This window comes from Bufo bufo, chromosome 6 (genome assembly GCF_905171765.1).
Source record: "Bufo bufo chromosome 6, aBufBuf1.1, whole genome shotgun sequence".
NCBI lineage: Eukaryota > Metazoa > Chordata > Amphibia > Anura > Bufonidae > Bufo > Bufo bufo.
This window is the reverse complement of record NC_053394.1, coordinates 341,380,269-341,405,867: the sequence shown is the minus strand read 5'-3', so window position 1 is coordinate 341,405,867 and position 25,599 is coordinate 341,380,269. Positions and strand designations below refer to the sequence as shown.

At 43.9% G+C, this 25,599-nt stretch overlaps 1 protein-coding gene across 1 annotated transcript in view; it reads left to right on the top strand.

The window, feature by feature from the left end:
• Positions 1-3,807, top strand: part of MYBL2 (MYB proto-oncogene like 2) — a 35,902-nt gene extending 32,095 nt beyond the window's left edge. The window contains exon 14 of the mRNA XM_040437338.1: positions 2,544-3,807. Coding sequence (XP_040293272.1) covers positions 2,544-2,672 — 129 coding nt within the window. The 3' untranslated portion in view covers positions 2,673-3,807. The remainder of the gene's footprint in view (positions 1-2,543) is intronic.
• The last annotated feature ends 21,792 nt before the right edge of the window (positions 3,808-25,599 follow it).

Sequence of the window (25,599 nt, the reverse complement as noted above, 5' to 3'; positions counted from 1 at the left end):
TCTACCTAAAAATCTACTGGTCATGGGGGAGCACAGTGTGTAAGGCTAGGTCTACACGACGACATTGTCACACGACAATTTTTATAATGATGGTCTGTGGTGTCACACTGCGATATACTGCGACATTCAAAATGGATTTTTCTGTGGACACCATAGACCTATCATTATAAATATTGTCGTGGGACACCAATTGCAGTGTAGTTGTGCCCTATGTGACAGATGTCGTCGTGTAGACCTAAGGGTTTGTTCACATCAGCACTGCATTCTCCATACTTCTGTAAATAAAAAGGGACGGCTAACCAGACAGCAGTGCTGATCAGGACCCTGGAAAAGGGACGGCTCCAGAGGGGCGATGTCACGACGGACAGATTGGCTTTAGCTTTGCCGTCTGAAAAGAACCGAATCCAAGAAAAGTCTGAATATAATTTTCACTGCTTGACAATGGAACGGTTTGTAGGAATAGGTTGGGCTCGGTTCACTTTACATTAGTCTGACATACAGATCGGGAGAAGCTCTATACGCCAGGTACATCCATAGGGCTCCATTCACCTGATGGAGACCAAATAGTGTCCTTTAGGCATCTGTTGTCAACTGTGCTTTTCGATGCAGATGCATGCTGCAAAAGTGACTTTTTTTTTTATAGTATCCAAGTCTATCGGTGACATGCCACCGCTTTTAGAATGGCACATGTTGATGCCTTTTTCTATAGGTGTAGGTCTGGCATGATTGGTTACCTCTAGGCAGGTACATGTTGCTAGAGCGCATCATCCTGGTCCTGTTTCCATTGCTTTTGAAGTATAGGACAGTGGGTTATCTGCCCCTATCCACGGGCACCGTCTATCTTTAGTAAAACATGATATGTTGTGTGGAGGACCTAGAGATGCGGATGCTTACGCCATTTATACGGAGTGATTCCAAGCCATTTCTAGGTAATAAACCTTTACAATTAAGTTGGGCTGTGAAAAGGTTAAATTGCACAAGCTGATTTCTGTGCAGATTATGAAGCGAGAAAAGAATTGACTGCAGGTGTTCTCCTACCAAACAACATCCATCTCACTATTACTATGCCACCCATGGCTCCCACACAGATTCATAATTAGAGGCATTTAAATAATTATCCTTTTCCATCTCAAAGCTATTAAAGCTGCCGCCGCATTTGCAGTCTTTTGCAGCGGCTCTTTACCTGTATCGTATGTCTAATGACAGTCCTCTGCTGCGGTTCAAAGAATTGACTCCTGAGCAAAGTATGGCGGCTTCTCCATTGAACTGCAGGTCACAGCGTGCCACGGTGGACTCTTACTGTTGGAAGTGTTGGCTAGTATTTAGCATTGTCTGCAGAGCCTAGCAGACTCCATAGTCTTAACACTTAATCTAGGAGTAGAGTATGAGATGACAGTCGAACCATCACCCAGAGTCTAAGGGGTGTTCGCTGCTTGGCGATGAGCTGTTCACGAAGTCTCTGCTTGCTGGGACCGCCAGCGATCATCGGTGAGGAAACCTGGCAGTAAGTGCTCAATTTCCCTGCAGCGCCACCACAGGGGAAATGAAGCATTACACAGTCCCCATTCAAATCTGTTCATTTTGTGTGTACTCTCCTGAGCGAAAGATACTGTCTCTCTGGCCAACACGTAAGGAAATCCGCCCCCACCCCTTATTAAAGGGATTGTCCGATTTCCAATATTGAGGTCTTATCCTAGGGATTAGGTCATCAATATCAGATTGGCAGGGGTCTGACTCCCAGCTGTGTTCTCCTCACCTGCTCGCTGTCGACATTGCAGCGGCAGCATTGTATTACGGCTCCTGTGTAACTTCAACTGCTTCTTCCTATTCAAGCGAATTGGAAGGCAGTGCTCGCATGAGTGCTGCCTTCTCCGCAAACATCTGACCTGATATTGATGACCAATCCTGAGCATAGGTCATTATCCGTAACCAGACAACTCCTTTTTTTGAGGTTTTCTAAACCAGGTAACCCTTTTAAAGTAGTTTTTTAGGGGGCCAAAACTTTGACTTGTGAATAGAATAGGTTGTCTATATGACATTGGGGGCGACCTGCGCTCAACATCCCCCACGATCAGCCGCAAGTTCTGGGAGTAAACTGTACAGACCCAGAACACCACAGCTCCGTGTGCTCTAGTGGTCGTTCTCCGGTACTGCGCTGAGCTTCAGTACCTCAGAATGACCACTACTCTGTACAGAGCAGTGTGGTTCCAGTGCCGTGGTGGTGCCAGGAGATGGACCTCTGCCAATCTGACATTGCTAACCTGTCCAAAGTCTTGGGAAATCTCTTTAAAAGGTTTCTAAGGCTATAACTTAGATTCTGTCATACGCATACATGACATTTATGTTATATGGTTCCAATAACTTGTACTATAAGCATATACTCTTGCAATACAGTTTTTAATATTCGCACATTACAATAACTTTTCAGGGCAGTTTGCCCATCAGTAAAGCGCTCATATTGGAGTTCGTCGGGGTGTACGTCTGTCCACACATGAGCTCAGCTTCTGTCTCGCCCTCACAGTGCTTGTTCCCTGTCTCCCCAGATGAGTAAAGCTTGGAAAATCATCGCTTTTGGTGGCTCCCAGGACCAGCTGCTCATGCAGGAGAAAGCCAGAGCAATTCTGAACTTGTACAAACACAGCTCTACTTCACGGACTCTCATCATGTCATGATGCAGCCAAAAAAAGACTTGTCCATCATCTAGTTTTAGAAGAACCACCTCACCGTGCAGCTACAAAGACCCCAGCTATCTATTAACAGTGGGTTCTGGCTGGACCACACGTTACTCAGGCTTGTGCTGTCTCCATAAAAGGTCCAAAATAAATGGTAAATTAAATAGAAACACCAATTCCTTCCCCCCCCCCCCCCCCCCCCCCCCCCCACGATCTTATAACTGTACGGTAAGTCACACTTTTCAGTATTGTAAAAGGGTGGTCCAGCATAAAAACACACTGCCGTGTTGTGTCCATGGGCTGTGGCATTGCATCTTATCACAATTCTCTTGCCTGGTGACAAGCCCCTTTAAAAGGACAAAAACCTTCAAAAGATGTTAGTCATATACCTAATACACAATTGGATCTGAGCTGTAGTTTTCAATTTATAAATTGAACCTATATTGATTGGGGCGTTTATCAAAATAGTTGGAAATGTTCATTGCAACCGGTCTGATTGCTCCTTTTCATTTTGCAAGTTTTTTGGTTCCCCCTTCCCAAATCAGATCTGTTGTAAATTAGCTAGCGGAGGATGTAGGGAGAGTTTGCTTACAAGTAGGTATATTTGTATTTGCTGTTAGTATGACTGATCTTAAAGGGGTTCTCTGGTATTAAGTAAGCAGACACGTCTTATGAAGCAAAATTCATATTGCAGGGGAAGAAAGCCTCTTTGCAACCATCGCCCCCGTACAATGAGATCAACATTTTGGGGACCCTTTCTTCTTCTTTTTTTTTTTTTTTTAACACTATTATAACTGACTATTTGTACAGGGGGTTGTCTGAAATTAGGAAATAAAAGATGTTGTTTTTATTTAATTTTTTTTATTTATTTTATTGCATTTGTCATCACTTACCAATAGGTGATGCGTCCGGTCACTGTAGATTGGTGTCTGTCTGATGATATCTCTGCCGACACAGATGGCGATACCAATCTGTAGAAAAAGGCTTTTTTATTATGTGAAAATTGACCCCCAAGGTGCAACAAGGGCGGTATAGTTGCACCCAGAGACTCCTTTCCCTGTTTGCTATGCTCTGCCTCCACCACTGTGACAGACAGGCCAGACAGTGAAACCCTATGCATCCCTGGCCCTGAACTGTGTGTTTGGCACAGTAAAGGGATGGAGACTGTCCATCTGCACAACGGTCTCCATCCCTTAATTGCATGCGTGCCGAACACGTTTCCTGAGAGACTTCAGGGCCAGGCATTAATGTTTTTAATGCCTGGTCTGTCTGTCACAGCGGTGGGGGTGCAGCATGGCAGACAAGGAAAGGAGTCTCTGTGTGCAATGGCACTGCTGCTGTTGCACCTAGGGGGGTAATTTTACATTTTATGAACCTACCGGTAATTCAGAAACAGTGCCACATTTTGGCAATGTCTAATATTGCAAGCCAATTGCAATACCAGAGACACCCCATAAACAAGGGTGACGCCGTTTTAGTTTTTTTTTTCTTAATCTCAGGCGTCCTTGAACACTCCACGTGCTCTGTTTTATCCATAGTTACACAGTCCAGCCACTTTAATGCAGTGTTTTGTGTGTGGGGTCCCCACAAAGAATAAAGTGTTACATAACTGTTCTCATTTTCTATTAGGCCCCTTTCACACGAGTGAGTTTTCCGCCCGGGTGCAATGCTTGACGTGTAAGCATAGCACCCGTACTGAAGCCCGACCCATTCATTTCAAAGGGTCTGTGTACATGAGCGTGTTTTTTTTTTTTTTCACACATCAGTTCTGCGTTGCATGAAAAACGCAGCATGTTCTATATTCTGCGTTTTTCACGTAGCTCTGGCCCCATAGAAGTGAATGGGGCTTCAGTGAAAAACGCATTGCATCCGGAAGCAAGTGCGGGTGCGATGCGTTTTTCACTGATGTTTGTAAACCTTCAGTTTTTTTATCGTGCGTGTAAAAAACACATCAAAATGCATTGTGCCCGCGCGAAAAACAAACTGCAATCGCAGACAAAACTGACTGAACTTGCTTGCAATTGGTGCGAGTTTCACTGAACGCATCCGGACCTAATCCGTCACGCTCGTGTGAAAGAGGCCTTGGTATTTCATGGACAGAGGAAGACTACCATATTTGACTAGCCTGTGTGAATAAAGTTCTGTGTCTTTCCAGAATAGACTGGTGTAGTATTTTATTTTGTTGTGCAGTGATTGGTGCATGCTGCATTTCGTGTCACTGAAACAAAGTACCAAACTGGGTTGGGGCGCAACCTTTTGACAATGTGAACATTTGGACCCAATTGTTCATTTACAGGAGGTATAAAAAAGGAGCTGCACTATGCTCATGGATGAGACCTAGTGGGTATATGGAGGCTTCTGGATATACATGCCTACCAAAAATGTTTTGGGGGGGGGGGCGCGCATGGGGTTGCTCTATTTGGTGACTAAGTACGAGCGAGATTCTGGTTTCCCAAAGACAGACGGTGTCCATATTATGTGTATATATATAGGTACAGCAAAAGTAAACAAGGGGTAAACTTTCCCCAGGACCTATGGGTGCTCCCACCAGCTGGAAGAAAAGGTGCAACTTCCAAATGCATCACTTCTCCTTTGCACTGCTTAGCTGTGCCCCTTACACCCTGCCATGCCCCCCATTTACCAAGCCAACATTCCCACGACAGACAGAGCAGATGGCTCACTACAGAGGTGGTCTGTTCTGCCCGGTGGATGGGTGCAGCAGGCGTGATGATGTCACTTTGTGCCGGCACCTAGCCAATGGTTCCAGTGTGAATGGTGGAGCGAGGATCTGACTGTTTCCTGCTTCTGCATCGTATTCAGCTGTGTCTGCATCCTGAGGACTCAGCAGGGGGACCCCCATGCAGTTGTGTGGTTTGAATAATGCCTAAAACCCCCACTCCCTAACACCTCTTCCTTTCTTCTGGCCATTTCCTGTATCTAGTTTCACAGCTCAGCCTTGTACAAGTATATATCCGTGGGGAGTCCTGTCTCCATTCAACTGTAAGGGTATCCGGGTCTTCATCCTGAACCTGGATCCGGGTCTCCTTCCTGCATGATCACATTAGCAGGTTTCCTGGACTCTGCCCTTTCTCTGGCGGTACTCTTGAATAGTGGTGGTTTCAGACCAGCAATAATCAGATATTCATGGCGTATCGTATGAATGTGTCATAAAGGGTGGGAAAATTCCATTTCATTTCTCAGGTAAAACTGCAAAACCCTGCAATCATTAAACAGATTAAAGCCATTGAAATCTGCATGTCCATGGTTTTGTTTTTTTGACAGCTACATGAGACCGTACCAGTAATTAAAGGTCATTTAACACTGAGTATTCTGGTGGATAAGCGATGATGCCACTTCATTGAGCCACATTATCGCAGACCATCTAGAGGGGGGTTTGCCAGGGTAATATTTTTTTTTTTTTAAGACAGACCCAGGAAGGGTTTATAAAAAATAAAATAAAAATCCATTCATCCTCTCACCGATCTGCTGCGGCTGTTCCAATGCTACTTCGGTGAGTGCTGGGCTCAGGAAGTGACAGAATATTGCTTAGCCAGTCTCTAGCTGAGGAGGGTCACTGAAGCACCGAAACTGCAGTGGTGGGGGACTGGTGAGGGCATTGAATATAATTATAAAAAAAATAGTTTCCCTTGAATCCCCTTATTAAAGGGGTTTTGCAGCCAGTACATATCTGATCGGTGGGGGTCCGCAGCAGTGGAGCAGTGTAATTACAAGTGCTTGTTCCATTCAAGTGAGTTACAATGCGCCTCCAAGACCATATGCAGTGTGATCTTGAAGAAGTAGTAGTGCTTGTTCAAGCGTCACCTCCTCTTCAAACAGCTGATTGTCGGGGGGCTCTGCCGATCAGATATTGATGACCTATCTTGAGGATATGTACTGGCTGCACAACCCCTTTAAGAATGCAGTCAGACAAGATGACCTTTGGAAATGGATTAAGATGATAACTAGTAGAATAATGTGTAATTAAAGGGGTTCTCTCACTTGAGCAAATGGCATTTATCATGTAGAGAAAGTTAATACGAGCCACTTACTAATGTATTGTGATTGTCCATATTGCTTCCTTTGCTGGCTGGATTAATTTTTCCATCAGATTATATACTTCTTGTTTCGATGGTTATGACCACCCTGCAATGCATCAGTGGTGGTCATGCTTGTACACTACCGGAAAAAGAACCAGCCTATATGAACTACCATGGTCCTAGCCACTAGAGAGGCCGGCACTTTTTCCTATAGTGCGCAGGCACGACCACCGCTGCTGGATTGCAGGGTGGTCTGTAACCATGGAAACATGATGTGTATAATGTGAAGGGAAAATGAATTGAGCCAGCAAAGGAAGCAATATGGACAATCACAATACATTAGTAAGTGGCTTGTATTAACTTTCTCTACATGATAAATTCCATTTGCTGAAGTGAGATAACCCCTTTAATGGGGTCTTTATGTATTAGTTATAACCAGATAGGCGTGTAAGTTTTATGCCTTATTCACATGTCAGTGTTTCGGATAACAAAAACACTGACACGTGCAAGTCTGCATGTTTTTTTTCACAGCCCTGTGCTTATGCTATTCCACCACTAGATGGCAGCTTTGTGCAACTGAAAATACATCTAGCAAAATTAACTAGAAAAACCTTTCACATAGGGATTTATGCCCTACTCCAGGGATTGGCACCACCGTGTGGGCAAAGGAGACGTCTGTGTACTTTTCAGCAGCCACATATTATCTACTACCTTGCTGTGAGATTTTTTTTCCCTGCTCCTTTTTTTCATAATCGTTCTACTTGCAGTAGGGAGGGTAGACTGACAACTATAGATTATCTGTGTGTTCCTTGGCTTGGTGTCATATTGTTTTTAATCTTTTATTTGTCTTGAGGCAACTCAAACTTTCTGAACACTGACATCATTACCTAGTAGAAGATGAATAATGGGGTACAATCTGTCAATATCTCCCCCCCCCCCCCCCCCCCAAAAAAAATAATCCCCATTGGCCCTGGTCTAGAAGAGATCAGATGAACACCTGTTATGTATGAAGCAATCATATGCTGCCATCCTACTTTTGTTTTTCTGCGGATTTTTAAGATTCCATTTGATGTGTGTCCAAGTCTTGGGAGCGCAGTAGCAAGAATAGAGGTGGGATGATCAAAACTGCAGGATGTCTTACAGCATCAATCTGCTTACAAAGCCTATGAATTTTTTTTTTTAAGGGTATTATGTATTTATTAATCCCTCTTCTGTACCATAAACTTGTGGAAAGATGAATGTTCACACCTGCGATCTGCGCCGGTATTCCATTGGATTTTTGGTCATAGAAATTCTCCTTGGCGTTAACTTTCTTTAAAAGGGAACCTGTCTTCTTGAACATGGTTTAGCATGTTATAGAGCAAGAGGAGCTGAGCAGATTGATATATAGTTTTATGGTAAAATATTTCATATAACTTGTATTTAATTTATTTAAATCTCTGCCCATTCTTGTCAGTGATTGACAGCCTTCTCCCCATGACTGGGTATACAGAGGAATCACCGATAGGACTGTCTCCTGGACGACAAAGCCCAGAATGTATAGAGATTTAAATGAATGAATTACAAGTTATACTAAATCTTTTCCCAGAAAACTTTTCCCTATGAAAGCATGTTCCCACTAATTTGTCTGATTATCGTGCAGTCTAATAGGGGCTTTAGGCATACCCTACTGAACTCCAGACTAGTCCTGTCCCATTCGAGGTCCAGCTATCTAGATTCCTCCTTAGCATATTAAGGTGTAGGTTCCAGCTGAGGGGCTGCTCCTCTTTGGGGTGATCTAGGATGTACTATTAGAATTATTAGGGTAAGTTATACCCAAGCGTTGCATCAGATGAAACAGATCAAATTAAGGGGTTAATATGGTGATTGTGCAACAAGCCCCTGAGGATGGGAGTGGTAGTGGCAGTGGCCTTGATTTAGTGTTGTCACATTTTCCTACCTCAGGCTGTTGCTTCTTGGGGTTCGATGCAGTGAAAAAGGTGATGATGAAAAGAACCAGGAAGAGACTGTAGAACAAATAGCGTCTTTTACTGAGTGCAAAAATAGATAGCAGCTCATTTATCTGCAGTTCGTACCAGCTCCATTTTTCTCCTCCCAGATGATGGGGTATGGTGGCTGGCAATGTGGCAAAGATGACACTCGGACACTTGCTAACTGACACTGTTTTTCTCTGGATTCCTTTCCCTACGGCTTTACTCTGGCACCTCTGACTGTAGGTGTCCACTGAATAATGCATGCTTCTAGCTATGCATGTCTTGAACTCTCGTGATGGTGTCTTAACGTGTTTCCCACCACTTTGCAGGAGTCTTAATAGCTCGGAACCTTGATCACCCTGTTGACTCTCGTATGCTGTAGCTTGCAATTCTTCTGTGGCTTAGGACTCTGCAGTCTCCCTGGGGTAATTACGTCCTCCTAGGTGAGCTGCTTCTGTGGGCCACCTGGGGTAATTATGTCCTTCTAGGTGTGACTCCTCTGTGGTCCACTGGCCTGGAGGAGTGGGAGATGGATCACATTCTTCCTCTCTCTAAGGCCTCTTGCGCATGACCGTATGCCCTTCAAGATATACGGTCCGTGAGCGGGCCATATGTCCCGGAGCGGCATTGATCGTGTGCACACAGCATCATAGACTACAATGATGCGGTGCACGTCGGGCTGCCCGCGGGACTATTGTCCTGCACTGGTATGATTATATTGGTGTGGGACAATAGCCCCGTGGGCGGCCCGACGTCCACAGCATGATTGTAATCTATGATGCTGTGCGGTCCAGTGCACATGATCAATGCCGCTTCAGGACATATGGCCCGCTCACGGACCGTATATCTTGGAGGGCATACGGTCATGTGCAAGGGCCCTAACTAGACTGACTCTCCCTAGTTTAGCCCCACCCGTGGCAGGAAGTTGGAACCAGCCCACTCCTACCATGAGGGAAGGAATGGAATGGTAAGTTCTATTCCTGTTACCAAACACTGCCAACTGTACCCCCATCAACTGTCACATTGCAGATACTACAGTAGTACCCCCAGGTCTCCTCACAGCAGAAGGGCAATGCTTTATGGATAAGTCAGTGTTGTGAGCAGTATATATGCAAACAGTGGTTTCGGCAGACTTGACCCATTCATGGATTACACGGAAGGATGTTCATTTCCCTGGGACCAAGACCAAGTAGAGGCGAGTAGGGTTGATCCGGTACTATGCAGTGGAATAGTGGCTTTAGTGGCCACACAGTAATAATGCACTTCTCCTGTAGGGAGAATGTCTGCTAGTCAGAGATTCTCCTGGGGAAACCAGGTGCTTTCTGAAGGAAGCAGGAGCCACATCAACCAGCTCATCAATGTGCAATAACCCCTTTAAAGGAATGAAATACAAGTTATTCAGAATCTTTTCATGAAACTATATATCAATCTGCTCTATAACATGCCACGCACTCATTGCACTGCATGTTTCATGTGACAGGTTGCTTTAAAGGGGTTGTCTACCGGATCAGCTGATTGCTGTGGTTCCTGCTTCAGAAAGCACCAAGGATTACCTGCTTTTATCAGGAGAATATTTGACTGGCCAGGTGCTCCCCCTGCAGGAAAAATAGTGTTGCTTTGTGGCCACTAAAATGAATGTCTTTCCATGTAATGTATGAATGGGCCAGCCTGCTAGAGCCCCTGTTTGCATGTATACGTGTCACACCGCTGACTTATCCATACACGATGGCTCTTCTGGCGGAGGAGATGGTGCCATCAACAGCCTTTCCTGGACAACCACGTGCTCTGCTTTGTGTCATTAATCCTCTGCTGACTAGTGATGAAGGAAAACTGTAAATTTCACTGTATGCTGTAAAAGGTGATGTGCTTTTGTTATTCTACCGGCAGGGCTGCCTGTCTGGCCACTAGATGGCAACGCATGTAAAATGTCGACGCTATGCTATTTGCTATGCAGGAAACATGCATGCACCTTGCAGATATTGCAAAATTTACAACACGAATGAACGTAATATTTCCAGAAAAGAGATTGGCAACCTCTGGCACTCCAGCTGTGGGGAAACTACACCTCCCAGCATGCTTACTTGCTTGGCTGTTCTTGGAACTCCCATAGAAGTGAATGGAGCCTGGTGAGAGTTCTAGTTTCACAACGGCTGCAGTGCCGGAGGTTGCTGACCCCCTAGGATAGAACATTCAGAAAGTGTTTAGCAATTTCCCAATTACAAAAGGGTAAGTTTATGGAGCTTATGGTAATTGTCATCTGTTGAGTAAAACCATTGGAGGGGTAAATTATCATCATTTAGGACAAGAGACATAGTATGAGAAGAATATTGTAGTCGCAGAAGCCCAGATTGATAGTGATTCTACCATAAAAACAAAGGCAGCGTGTGTGTAAGTGGAAGTCTGAATTTCAGAATTATGGTTTTATCATATATTTTGTGCGTATGGATCGGGTTTTGGCATGAGGTTTGTTACATGACCTATTCTGCACCTAATTAGGGGATTGTTATGTACGCTCATTTATTGCTTGAGAAAAACTGAAGAAGATATTATATAAATAACCTACCACTGCATTTAGTGAGGAGTGCTGCGGTCTTCTCCACATAGTATCTTATAGGACCCAGAGGTCAGGACCTGACACTGCGTGCATCTTGAAGATATTGTTATTCATACCCAATGGCTGTTGAAATAACGTTGTGCTGCTCATTATTTTTTGATGTGCCTGAAGAATAACACAATTTCAATTTCATTATACGGTTTGTATCTGGCATTTTTAGCAGTTGTCCCCTGTTCTTGCTGAATATCTGGCTTGCAGTCCTCTCAGACATGGTGGGTGGAGACTGCCATCCACTGCACACACAGAAAGTAGCAGAGAACCTCCTTCCTAACTGTCTTACAGTCAATCAGAAGCAGCCCCAGGATAATGGAGGACATTACAGAGAAGTACAGACCTCTATTTTTGTGGAAGAAGCACTTGTGATGAGCTGTAACCTTCCTATGTAGCTATGTATACTCTTTGGCTGTGCATGTCTTACTTATTTCCTGCTCACTCCTCCCCCATCCCCTCTCCATAGACTTATATTGACATGTGTAATATGATCTTCCTGCAGAGATGATCTGTCCTGGACAGGGCAAAAGGCATTTTTCAAAGTAAAAAACAATTGGCAAAGGAGGGGGAAAGGGGAGAGCTGATAACAGAAGAACTAGACATTTCCCACTGATATAACATATTACAAAGCTTCTTATGGTCACTGGTACTATTGATTTGTGCACAGTTGTGTGACAATTTAAACATTTCCAGGAGTTCTAGGGAAAAGGATGCTTCAGAATTATGGGGGTCATTTATTAAGACTAGCGTTTTAAAAGCTGGTCTTAATAATCCCTCCACAGGCGGAGTATCCACCGAAGTTATGTAGAGGCGCCAGCCTAAATCTACGGCAGCTCCCTTGCTGAATGATGAATTTCTTTTCTAAAACATACTTCTACAGATTTGTCAGCATCCTCAGCGTATGTTCCGATAGAGTCAAAATGGTGTAATAGTTACCTTGAGTATGCAGCAGTTACTGAAGAAATATAAGTGGGATCTTAGCACTCGACAGTAATCCTATGTAATATTCCCTTCCGTCAACAGTAAAACTAGGACAGCATTGAAATGTGCTGTACAAGGTCACAGTCTACCTACTAATAAAGCATTTTCATCTGAAAGCTCTGGCTGAATGGATTATTACTTTTCTATGTATACACAAATTATGACTTGCAATACATGTCCTGCTCTTTCACAAAAGGGCACTTTTTGTGCTGGGAGATGTTTTGTTCCCTTCATCATGATGCAGAAACTTTGTGCAACCTTTAAAAAACTGAAATCCCGATACATGGTGGAATCATAAGTCCTTGTAAGGACCCTGAAAATTTCCTTTGTACTAGCGAAGGCAAAAGGTCGACCTTTTTACATTAACGGTGCAATTTAATTTCACCTTTATATAAAAAGCACTAGGCTTAAAGTGGGGTCCTTCCTTTATCTATGCACTAGAGATGTTGCCTCAGACACCTTGTTAAAAGGGTGATCCCGTGATTAACGGGATAATATATCATAGTACATGATGATCTCCTTCTAACAAACTTAGAACCAGCCTGTATCTCACGTGGATCTAGAAATTGCCCTATTTATTGCTCTGCTAGAGTTCTATCTAGGGAAGTGTCCTTTCTCAGTGGGTGTGTCCATTCTGCTGCAGCTCTCTCCCTATCACAGCTCAGGGGGCGTGTCTCTGCTCTCCCTATCACAGCTCAGGAGGCAGTTGGAGGATGAAACTGAGCATGTGCGGCCTTCTCAGTAACTAGTACAAATAAATAAGAAAGAAAATAAACAAACAGCAGGTGGCGCTATACAGATACATTTTATTGAATAACTCAGTGGCTTTACAATTTTTTTTATTAGCAATTACAAAAGAATTGAGATCCAGGTGCTGGTTTGAAAACTATAGAATATTTTTCATTGGACAACCCTTTTAACTAGATTGGTGGATTTTTGAATAAAGTGATTTCAAGATAGTAGTAGGTAATGGGTTTAGGTACAAGGGTTGACACAATGTATGAGCTCTTCCAAAACATATAGCTAAACATATTAATGGAGCCCTCTATCAATCTGCCCATATGCATAAGATATTGTTGCCCTGAACACTTCCCCAGCCTCCCTTAAAGGGGTTACCCCATCTTAGACAATTGGGGCATATCGCTAGGATATGTACCCATTGTCTGATAGGTGCGGAGAAAATTGAGGAGGGCGCACTGCACATGCACAGCCGGCCTCCATTCATTTCTATGGAGCCGCCGAAAATAGCCGAGCGCTGGCTCGGCTATTTCCGTTGGCCCCATAGAAATGAATGGGAGAGGTGGCCACGCATGTGCGGTGCGCTCCCATTCACTTCAATGGGAGAGGCGGGGAGCTGCAGCCATAACTCTCCCCGGCTCCGTTCTCCTTGTAGGTGCGGGTCCCAGAGGTGGGACCCACACCTATCAGACAATGGGGGCATATCCTAGCGATATGCCCCTATTGTCTAAGATGGGATAACCCCTTTAAGCATGCATGCTCGATCGAGCTGAGCCATTTATTCAGCATGTCAAAACTGCCTGCCAACAGAAGGCAACACCCATACCATCAAACTTAATCACAGCCATGGGCTACTGCATTATTTTTTTTTAAATCAAATCGTTTTTATTAAACAATAGATACATAATAAAACATAAAACAATACGTTGTGTTTTCTTTTCTTTACATTATCCACCGTGTGGAATCCGTGAACAACAGTAATCATAAATATATCACCACTCAGTTTTAACACGAATCCATACAATACGTGTACACTTGCTAAAACAAATATTTTAGACATAGAATTACCATAACTTAACCCTCCCAACCTCCCTCCCCCCCTTACCCTGCCCCAACCTCCCCAACCCTAACAGCTGGTCCTGACCGTCACAAGCCTATATAACCACATGGGTATGAGATAACCATTCACTCCACATTTTATCAAACTTCTGAGGACACCCTCTCTTCACATACACCCCTTTTTCAAGTATCAGCATGTCATGCACCTTCCGTTCAAACTCACTCAGTGTGGGCGGACTCCCCTGGATCCACCTCATAGCAATCAGTTTCCTGGCCACATATAGCAATCTCCCCACAGCGACCTTAACCGGTTCAGTCCCTCCAATTTCAGACACATACCCCAGAATACACACCTTAGGATCTTTTTGAATTTTCAATGTCAGTTTACTATTAATCATATTTCTAACTTCCTCCCAATAATTACCAACTACTGGACAAGACCACAGCATATGCAACAAGTCTGCACCATCTTCCATACACTTTGGACACTTGTCATCACTTCTTACTCCTATCTTTTTCAGGAACACCGGTGTTTTGTACACTCTATGTATGATAAATAGTTGGGACAGTTTGCCCTGTTCACTTAAGGACACCTTGGGCACTGCTTCTAATATATCTTCCCACTTATCCTTAGACATATCTCCCACGTCAGCCTCCCATTTTTTCATTCTTGAAAGCGGATATCCCTCTAAGAATGTTTCCAGTAAAAGAGCGTACACCTGTGATATTAACCCTCTTTTTTCCCCACCTGTCGGAAGAACAAGCTTATGAACCACCTCCATTTGAGCTATCTCACATCCTTTCCGCAACGTGACCTCAAGGGCATGCCTTATTTGAAGATATTTATAGAACCACTCCCTTGGAATATTAAATTCCTGCTGCAGGTTTTGAAATGACTTACATATCTTGTCCTTAATTAATTGTCCAATTCTCGTCACTCCATAAGTTTCCCAGTTCCTAAGTCCTGGTATGGCAAATAGTTCTGGCAACAGGTGATTCTTTCCAATAGGGGAAAGTTCACTAATACCTCCCACTCCTCTTAGCAGCTTCACTTTTGCCCAAACTTTTTTCATAAGTTCAATAAGAGGGAGTTTATCCCTCCCTGCATGCATTCCTGAGCCTTCTAGAATGCCCATGAGGTCCCGACTGCCCAGCCAATGCTGCAATATCTGCCCAGTCATGTCCGGTGCTTGTAGATCAATCCATCCCTTAAAATGCTGACATTGGGAAGCCAAAAAATAAATCCATGCGTTAGGGACAGCCAGGCCCCCTTCCGACTTAGAATACTGTAATGTCTCCAGTTTGATCCTAGCCTGTCCATACTTCCAAGTAAGATCTCTAAATATAGAGTGAATTTTCTTGAATCTATCCAGAGGGATCCAAACTGGAGCATTATTCAGTATATATAGCAACTGGGGCATCATAACCATTTTTAAAAGGTTAACTCTACCTACCACCGAAAGAAAGAGTCTACACCATGACCTCACTTTAAGCCTAAAAGTAGCCAGCAATGGGGACAGATTAAGTTCTTCAAAATCCGATAGCCTCGGTGTTATATGTAATCCCAGATATTTAAATTTATCCACCCAGGGCACCAAACTATCTACTTGTCTGCCTGCCAGGGCCTGCCCATCAATTGGCATCAAAGAGGATTTTTGCCAGTTTATCCGCAGTCCAGAAAAGCTACCAAATCTGTCAATCAATGCCATGGCCGCATCCAGAAACGCACCATGAAAAGTAGAGTATCATCAGCGTACATAGCCACTTTATTGTGCAGCCCACCCTATCTAAACCCCTCTATACTTGTTGATAAACGAATATGTGCCGCAAGCGGCTCTATTGCAAGAGCAAACAATAAGGGCGACAGTGGGCATCCCTGCCTGGAGCCCCTGGCAAGGGGAAAACAGTCTGACAACCCTCCATTAGCTCTAATTCTCGCCTTAGGACTAGAATACAGAACCTGTACCCACTGAATGAACCGCTCACCAAAGCCCATAGTTCTCAGGACCCCCCACAAATACCTCCATTCCACACTGTCAAACGCCTTAGCGGCGTCAAGCGCAAGCAAGGCCCTGTCTCCACTGTTATCCGCCGGAATATTTAAACTAGTGTACAGCCTACGAAGATTAATAGCCGTCGATTTCCCTGGCATAAACCCCGTCTGATCCGGGTGTACTGTGGTCAGAATTACTTTGGACAGCCTGTTCGCCAACACCTTCGCCAGTAGCTTAACATCAGCCGTGAGAAGTGAAATTGGCCTGTAGGAATCCGGTATTTTAGGATCCTTTCCAGGTTTAGGTATAACCACAATTATAGCTTCCTGCATCGAATGTGGTAACGAACCTGCCTCCAATGAGTGCTCAAACACCTTAAGTAATTCAGGGAGTAATATCCCCTGCAGCTTTTTGTATACCTCTACTGGGAGGCCATCAGCTCCAGGCGCCTTACCACTTGCCATGTCCCCAAGTGCAGCTTCCAGTTCCTCAAGTGTAATCGGCTCCTCCAGCCTCTCTCTATCCTCTTCTGACAGCACCGATAACTGCGCCTCCCCTAGGAAATCATTCAGGGCCTCATCAGAACTAGATCCAGTGGAAGTATATAGAGATACATAAAAGCTTTTTAAAATATCTAATATTCCTTTCGTGTCCTGGCTACTGTTCCCCATGTCATCTCTCAATTCCTGAATGCAAGAGGAGCCCCTCTGGGCCTGCGAGACCACCGACAACAAATGACCCACCTTCTCTCCTTCCTCAAAAGATCTCTGACGATAAAAGCTTCTCTTTCTATCTGCGGCCTGGACCAAATGACATCTCAACTGCTCCTGGGCTACCTCCAGCGCCTCACTACTAACCGTGGTGGGGGATCTACTAAACTCTCTCTCAGCCTCAGCCACTAGTACATGCGCCTTGACATCCGCCTCCCTGGATCTGGATTTATGCTTGTTAATTTCTTTCATCAGAACTCCCCTCAGGAATGCTTTCATGGCGTCCCATACACCTGGTATCGAAGCCGACCCTGTATTGATATCGAAAAATTCCTTAATTTCCAGAGAAATCCCAGACAGGTCACCCAACACATTCAGCCAATGAGGATTACACTTCCACAGCCTCGGTCCCAGTCTGAGCACCCCCAGGCACAAGTCAATCTGCACCAGAGAATGGTCCGACAACGACCGAGGATGATAAACGACACCCTTAACTAGTGGTAGCATTATGTCGTTAACAAGGGCCAGATCTATACGCGATAGCGAATGGTGCGTGGCGGATCTACACGAGAATTCACGCTTATCTGGGTTACGCAATCTCCATACATCCTGTACTCCTACCTCACCCAAAATATTCCTGAGAGCCGCACTCCCCGGTGAACCACCTGCTCCCTCCACCCGGCATCTATCTAGGGAGTCATTCAGCGTGCAATTAAAGTCCCCAACCAACAGCCACGGCAACCCAGGGAAGTCCGCCACAAAGCCCATGATCTCTCTTATTAACGGAGAAGCAAATGGCGGAGGCACATACACAGACACCAACACCACCTGTATTCCATCCACCTTACACACAACACACACATATCTACCCTCAGCATCCACACAATCCTGCATATGTTCATACCTAATACTCCTATGCACAATCATACTTACACCTCTAGAATGAGAGGAATGAGTTGAATGTAACGCATGAATCACCCAATTTTTACTCATCCAGTGTAAATTTTCTCCAGTCAAATGCGTTTCCTGAAGGCAACATATAGCCGGCTGAAACCGCCCCAAATACTGATAAATACACTGTCTTTTCCGTGCATCAGCCATCCCTCTCACATTCCAGCTTAAGACTCTAATCACCTGTGACATGGTAAAACTTCAAACCATATTTGAATCTCACAGCCCACTCAGATAACATTCGCTCATAGTTCAAGACCTTAACCCTTCCCCCCAACCTTCTCCCTGCCCCCCCACCCCCCTCCCTCCCTCTCGTAGTCAGGTTACTGTAACTGGGGATCACTGTCCCCTCAGTATCCACTTCACACATTAAAACAGGGCAATCCGAGAGCAACCTGCCCCCCAACCTACAATAAACATAACAGTTTATAACACATTTCCTCAGGTAGAGAATCCTCCCCACATCTGAGAAATACATTTTACTATCATTACCGCCTGCTCCCTCCTCAGGAACTACCATGTGGTAGCATTACATAATACACTCCCTAACTGGTGCAACATTTAAAGAAATCCTAGAGTGCAAATGCATATATAAAGTGAACATAAGAAACATATATCTGCCTCCTTCAAGTGTCCAGGGCACCACTTCTCAATTGTCGCTCGTGGACGTCCAGCCACTGCGCCGCCTCCTCCGGATCTTCAAAAAATCTGGTGGATCCCAATGCCACCACACGCAGTTTAGCAGGAAACAGCATAGCGTACTGGACTTGTAGAGCTCTCAGCCTTTTCTTTATATCCATAAATCTGCTTCTCCTCCGCTGCACTTCGTTGGAATAATCCGGAAATATGGACACTTTAACCCCATTCAGGACCATCTCCTCATTGTCCCTTGATTGCCGCAGGATAGTGTCCCGGTCTTTAAAATGGAGTATCTTCGCCAGTATGGGACGGGGAGGTCTGCCAGGCGGAAGCGGCCGCATGGGGACTCTGTGCGCCCGCTCCACCGCATATAATGAGGATAGACCTTTTTCATGAAATAGTTGGTGCAACCATTTTTCTACAAATTCAGTGGCATTATCCCCCTCCGTCTTCTCTGGCATACCCACAATCCGCAGGTTATTCCTTCTGGACCTGTTCTCCAGATCATCTGTTTTGGCGTATAAGGCAGCTATATCTTTAGCAGTTGTTTTTGCCGCCATTTGCAAGGGCTGAATAACGTCCTCAATAGGGGACACCCTCTTCTCCAATTCATAGGTGCGTTCTGTGATTTTGTGTAGGTCATGCCTAATTAAAGACACATCCGACCTCAGGCTGCCAACCTGTACTGTAAGCACCTTCAGTGTGCTGTTACAACTGGCCACAGCGGCCATAATATCTTTTAGAGTAGGCTCTGCATCAGTCACAACTTTAGGGCCTACCGCGTCTTTTGCCAGCCGTGCAGGGGTTAATGGCGGCGAATTCACCGCATCTAGGGCCTCCCCATCAGTGGATTCATCCTCCTGTCCAGAGGAGATATGAGCGTCCATCTCCTTCTCCTCAGCCCAGTCTCCCCCAGCACTATCCGTGCGAGCAAACCTGCTCAGCTTTGCGGCCGCAGTCTGTCTCAGCTTGGGCTGTAAGGCCGGCCCCTCTTCTTCCTCGGCGCCATGCCGGCTCACCTCTGGCCTGTCATATCGCGGCCCTTTACCGGACTTCCTCGGCATGTCGGCTCTCAGAAATTTAGCACAGCACCCTCCTGTCGCCTCTCAACCACCAGGTAGGAAAGGATCGGCGATATAGGGGGTTGCTACCACTCTAAAGTCAGGATGTCTGCAGGAGCTCAGTGCAGTGCGACCTACTCCATGCGCTCTCAGGCCACGCCCCACCGGGCTACTGCATTATTGATAGGTTATCAGTGAGGGTCCGACTCCCGATCCTCCCAACGATCAGCTGTTTGAAGAAGTTTCGGTGAGCACTGCGGCCTCTTCTTAGGCCAGTGACGTCACGTTCATTGGTCACATGGCCTATATGCAGCTCAGTCGCATTCAAGTGAATTAGCCTGGGCTGTAATGGCTAGCACAGCCCCTATACAATGAATGGCGCTGTGCTTGGTAAGCTGTGAGGAGGCCACAATTCTCACAAGATCGCCCTTGATCAGTGGAGGTGCAGGGAGTCAGACCACTTCCGATCAAATATTGATGACCTACCCTGAGTATAAATCATCAATATTCCAATCCAAGAAAACCTCTTCAAAACATGCAGTTAGTATGCAACACCAAAGGAAACAAAAAATGAATATCAAGGTGAGTATGGCAATATTTATCACCAAAAAATGCTGTGGCCAATGGTGGGGTTCAATTTTCTAACATCAGAAGACCATATTTTGCTGCCTGAAATATGTGTGAGAAGTGTCTGTGGTATATTGGAGAAAAGTATCCCTAAACGAATAAATACAATATAAAAAGAGATTAATGAAATCCGTAGTACCAGAATCAAGCTCAGTACATATACAGTACAGACCAAAAGTTTGGACACACCTTCTCATTCAAAGAGTTTTCTTTATTTTCATGACTATGAAAATTGTAGATTCACACTGAAGGCATCAAAACTATGAATTAACACATGTGGAATTATATACATAACAAACAAGTGTGAAACAACTGAAAATATGTCATATTCTAGGTTCTTCAAAGTAGCCACCTTTTCCTTTGATTACTGCTTTGCACACTCTTGGCATTCTCTTGATGAGCTTCAAGAGGTAGTCCCCTGAAATGGTTTTCACTTCACAGGTGTGCCCTGTCAGGTTTAATAAGTGGGATTTCTTGCCTTATAAATGGGGTTGGGACCATCAGTTGCGCTGAGGAGAAGTCAGGTGGATACACAGCTGATAGTCCTACTGAATAGACTGTTAGCTGGTTTTTTCTTGCCATAATACAAATTCTAAGTAAAGAAAAACGAGTGACCATCATTACTTTAAGAAATGAAGGTCAGTCAGTCAGCCAAAAAATTGGGAAAACTTTGAAAGTAAGGGCTATTTGACCATGAAGGAGAGTGATGGGGTGCTGCGCCAGATCACCTGGCCTCCACAGTCACCGGACCTGAACCCAATCGAGATGGTTTGGGGTGAGCTGGACCGCAGAGTGAAGGCAAAAGGGCCAACAAGTGCTAAGCATCTCTGGGAACTCCTTCAAGACTGTTGGAAGACAATTTCAGGGGACTACCTCTTGAAGCTCATCAAGAGAATGCCAAGAGTGTGCAAAGCAGTAATCAAAGCAAAAGGTGGCTACTTTAAAGAACCTAGAATATGACATATTTTCAGTTGTTTCACACTTTTTTGTTATGTATATAATTCCACATGTGTTAATTCATAGTTTTGATGCCTTCATAGTCATGAAAATAAAGAAAACTCTGAATGAGAAGGTGTGTCCAAACTTTTGGTCTGTACTGTATACACACTGACAAAGAAAATAACACACCTAAATCGGAACGTCTGCAAACGTCTGGAATTGCTGCAAAACTTGGTTATGTCTTAGGCAGATATGTAAATAGTTACAGGTGTGGCCTGAGCAGACATTGGGTCTTGTCACAAGAGGGCGTAAAAGTGCTTCCCCTACTGTCCTACAAAAAGGCTTTCTTTCAAGGCTACTTTTGAGTAGTGTACCTTTTGGTGAGAGATCGTTGACTGCTAGACATGCCTCAATGATGCACTCGCAGACATTTTGCCCAGTTGACAGACTTTGAGATTGATGCATCATTGGACTGAGAGAAGCAGGATCTTTTTTTCAATGATTTGCCTGCCATCTAGGCTCTTCAGAACACGCTGTAAGGAGGTGTTGGGAGCAGTGGTTACATGGGGGCATGCACCCACTGCAAACAGGCACTGGATGGCCCAGACAGACCACCAATAGAGAGGATTGTTTGATCCACAGACAAGCATAAGCAGCTCCTACGGTTTTGTTGTCCACCTTCTTGACTTAGGTGGCACCTTTTTTATTTTTTATTAAACAATCTTAATTTCATACAAAATAATAAATCAAAGTTATAATTTCTATACCCTTAATACCCCCCCAATTCCCTCCCAACCCACCCCTTTGCGATGAGTCTCTCATTACCACGGCAGAGGAGGAATATAGGGGGACAATGAGAGAACGGAAACAAAAACAAATGCAAATATTCCATTCTCCCCATACTTTGAGCCATTTATCCTCACAATTTCTTTGATTATATATGATATATTCATAGCTTTTAATCTTATCAACCAGACTAAGCCATGTTTTCATAGTTGGAGCATTAGATGAAAACCAAGCCTGTGCAATCAGTAACCTTGCCAGGAATATTATCTTAACCAGAAGATTACATTTGTACTTATTGCACCCCACTTTAGAAAAATCACTCAAAATCCAAAACTCTACCGTAAATGGAATCATAACTTTCAATTTTGAATGATATAACTATATATTGCCTTCCAGTATTCTTTTAATTCTATACAGGTCCAGAGCATATGTAAATGATCAGCCTCAGGTAAATCACATCGTGGGCACTTTGAAGTGTTTCTCAAACTCCATTTATAAAGCCTTAAAGGTGTAACATAAATTCTGTGTAAAATATTAAATTGGACCAATATATCATAAAAATTGTGTGAAACTAAACCCATATTACCCGATATCTTATCCCAGTCATCCGGTTGAACCAGTGGACAATCCCTTCTCCAGGCCTTTTGCCCAGGAGATTGTAAATTTGTAAATCGTGCATTAAGTAAATATCTATAACACAGTGAAATCTTAACCCGCTGTGCTAGCTTCTCTATTAAATCATGCAAAAAAGTAAAAGTATCTATATAAAGAAGTGATTTTTCTTTAATACTAAAAAGTGCCGAACGTAACTGAAAATACCAAAACCAAGATAAATTGGATATATTCTCTCTCTGTGATAACTCCAGCATAGTGAGAATATGCCCATTCTCAACCACCTGAACAAGATAACGAATATTATTCTTTTGCCAATACTAATCATCACCTAACTCATCCAAGGCCTGTAGATGACAATTATGTCAAAGGGGCGTACAGGAAAGGGATCCCTTTATTCCCAATCAATCTCTAATGGTACTCCAGGACTTAGTAAGTAGCTTCTCCACAGCCCACAGGAAAAACAACCTCCCTGTATTTACGATAAAATTCATATGGGAATCCATCAGATCCTGGAGAAGAGTTTCCCACACAGGCTTTCAAAGCGGCCTCTAACTCCTGAAGAGAGAGGTCGGCATCGAGAAATTCTCTTGAGTATTTGTGAGGACTGAAAAAGAGATGGAATCCAAATATGAATCAATCACTTCCTCTGAAACACTATCTTCTGATTTATACAACTCAAAAAAATAGTTAGAAAATATCTCTTTAATAGATTCCTGATCTTGAACAATTACACCCTGAGGGTGAGCGTATACTAACTATCTATTTGGATCCTGATTAGAGATCACTCTAGCTAGCATTTTCCCTGGACTACCTGATTCAGAAAAATATTCCCTTGCCCTTCTAAGGATCATGTCCCTGTCTCGTGAAGCAAGAATCTTCGCAAGAAGCATCCCCGGTTGTCTTCCGGGAGTTGGTTTGCCCCAGGGACCCGATGAGCCCTTTCCACAAGGAATAAAGGAGAGAAGTACTCTTTTCCGAACTTCTCCAGAATAAAATTCTGAATTCTATACACAGGATTGACCCCCTCCATGCCTTCTGGCAGGCCCATTATTTTCACATTGCTTCTCCTAGACCTGTATTCGAGGTCTTCCATCTTTTTTTTAATGGTGTTACCCTCAGATCTCAATATAGGAATTTCCGTTTAAAGCGTTTTAACTTCCTTCTCTAGGACCTCCACAGATTTTTCTATGGTAGTTACTCTGTCCCGTATTTTGGAAACATTGTCTCTTATCAGAGCCACATCGGTCTGAATTGCCCTAAGTTGAATAGAGAAGTTTTTAATTAGCTCTCCATTTTTTTTTTTACTGCACCTAGAATTTCATTCCAGGGTATTCGGCTTTTAACAAGTCAATATTATCATCTCTCTCCGCCCCCCACCTGCTGAATGAAATAATTGGATGGTTCTTCCATAATGGATCCTCCTCTTTTTACTACATCCACCTCGTGCGACCCTTTATGTCCCTCTCTTGTAGTGGGACCCTTTGAGGACTTCAAGAATTGTTCAATTTTAGGCGATTCTGTAGACTGGTATATATTCAGTAGAACTCCTATTTTGCTTGGGGGCCATTCCACCCCCCCCCCCCCTTTTTTCTTTTCTTGCTTCTCTGCTCATTATTTTTCTTGTCCCTTTTTTTTTTCTTTCCTCTTTACAATTTAATCTATTTTCCTCTCCCTCCCCTTCCTGCTTTACTTATATTAATAAACATCCTTTCGCTCTACATATTTTATCATTTCATTCGCACATAAAGTTTCATTTGATCTATTGGGGCATTATGCCCCATCATAGCGTGATGCCCCCTTAAGTGCCCCGACACAGTGATGCCACTTTAAGGGGCCCCTCACAGAGTGATGCCCCACACACAATATGATGTCCTCTTAAGTGGCCCCCACATAGTGTGATGTCCCCTTAAGTGCTTTCATCACAGAGTGATGCCGCATTAAGTGCCCTCCGCAAAGAGTGATGCTTTTTACTGCCTCTAATTTTAATACTCACCTACTCTATGTTCCCTGTTTTTGAGAACCGGTTGAGATCTTATCCCTAGCTGTGGCATGAAGAACAGTCTTTTTATTCAGGTGAACTGGTTCTTGCAGAGCAGCCAATCAGAGATGGCACCTATGCCTAGATGTCTCTTAAATTTTGAGTAACAACGCCTAAAAGGGTAACCCTTTTACAATGGGAATTTCATTTGATGGAGCCATTGCGACAAATTTTGAGGGGCTCTATAGTTTGAAGTTCCTGTTGGAGTGACCTCTTTAGGGTTAGTTACTTTAAATGTCAAGACATGGCCATATGCTCATACAGGGATTGGTACCACATCTGCTTGGTTGCTCTCCAAGAATGAGTTCACCTGAGGTTAAGACTGTTCCTTACTCCTTATGCCACAGAGCGCACTTTTTGTAATTAGTGACATACTCACCATGTTTTTGGTGAGACAGAAAAAAGGTCTCCTGGCTGAAAGGATTAGTCATGTTGAAATTTAGAATATCTCAGTTCCCCAGTCATAAGGGGACAGTCAGGAAGCCCCATGTACATTAGATTCTTAGTGGACCATCAACATTAATCAAATTTTTATGGACACCTCTAGATCACCCTGCTGTCCTAAGAGCTACACCTGGATCTGGCTATTCCAGAATGGCTCATGCGCTTCCCTCTGCTTAGCACAAAACCTTTTGAAAAATCTGACAGCACTTAGCAATTTGAAAACCATTTTGAAGGTTTGCCAACATGTTTATAATTACTCTTTTATTGGGAGGCGGAATGAATATAATGGTTTTTACTAGAAGGCATTTAGGTCTGCCACTCCATGGTCTAGAAATATGCAGAAGACTATGTTAAAGGGGTATTCCTTTTTTTTCCAGAAACAGTGCTATTGTTGTTGACTGGCTGTGCTTGGTATTTCAACTCAGCCCTACCTAGCTAGGATTCACCATGCGGATATAATTTTTTATGAACTGTTTTAATCTAATCAAATAAAGAAAAGAATGTTGGATGAAATGGATTTTGGAGGCACTCTTGTATATGCATCGGCGGAGTGTTAAATAGGCATTGCGGAATGTCCACTGAAATTTAATAACAACATGAATATCCCATGGTCTTATAGATGAGCTAGGTGAATGATTCAGGGATGCAGAGGGTTGACTAATATATTTTGATGAACTCTAGAAGCGGTTAAATGTGATTTCCATTCATCATGAACCCTAGAACATTTCCG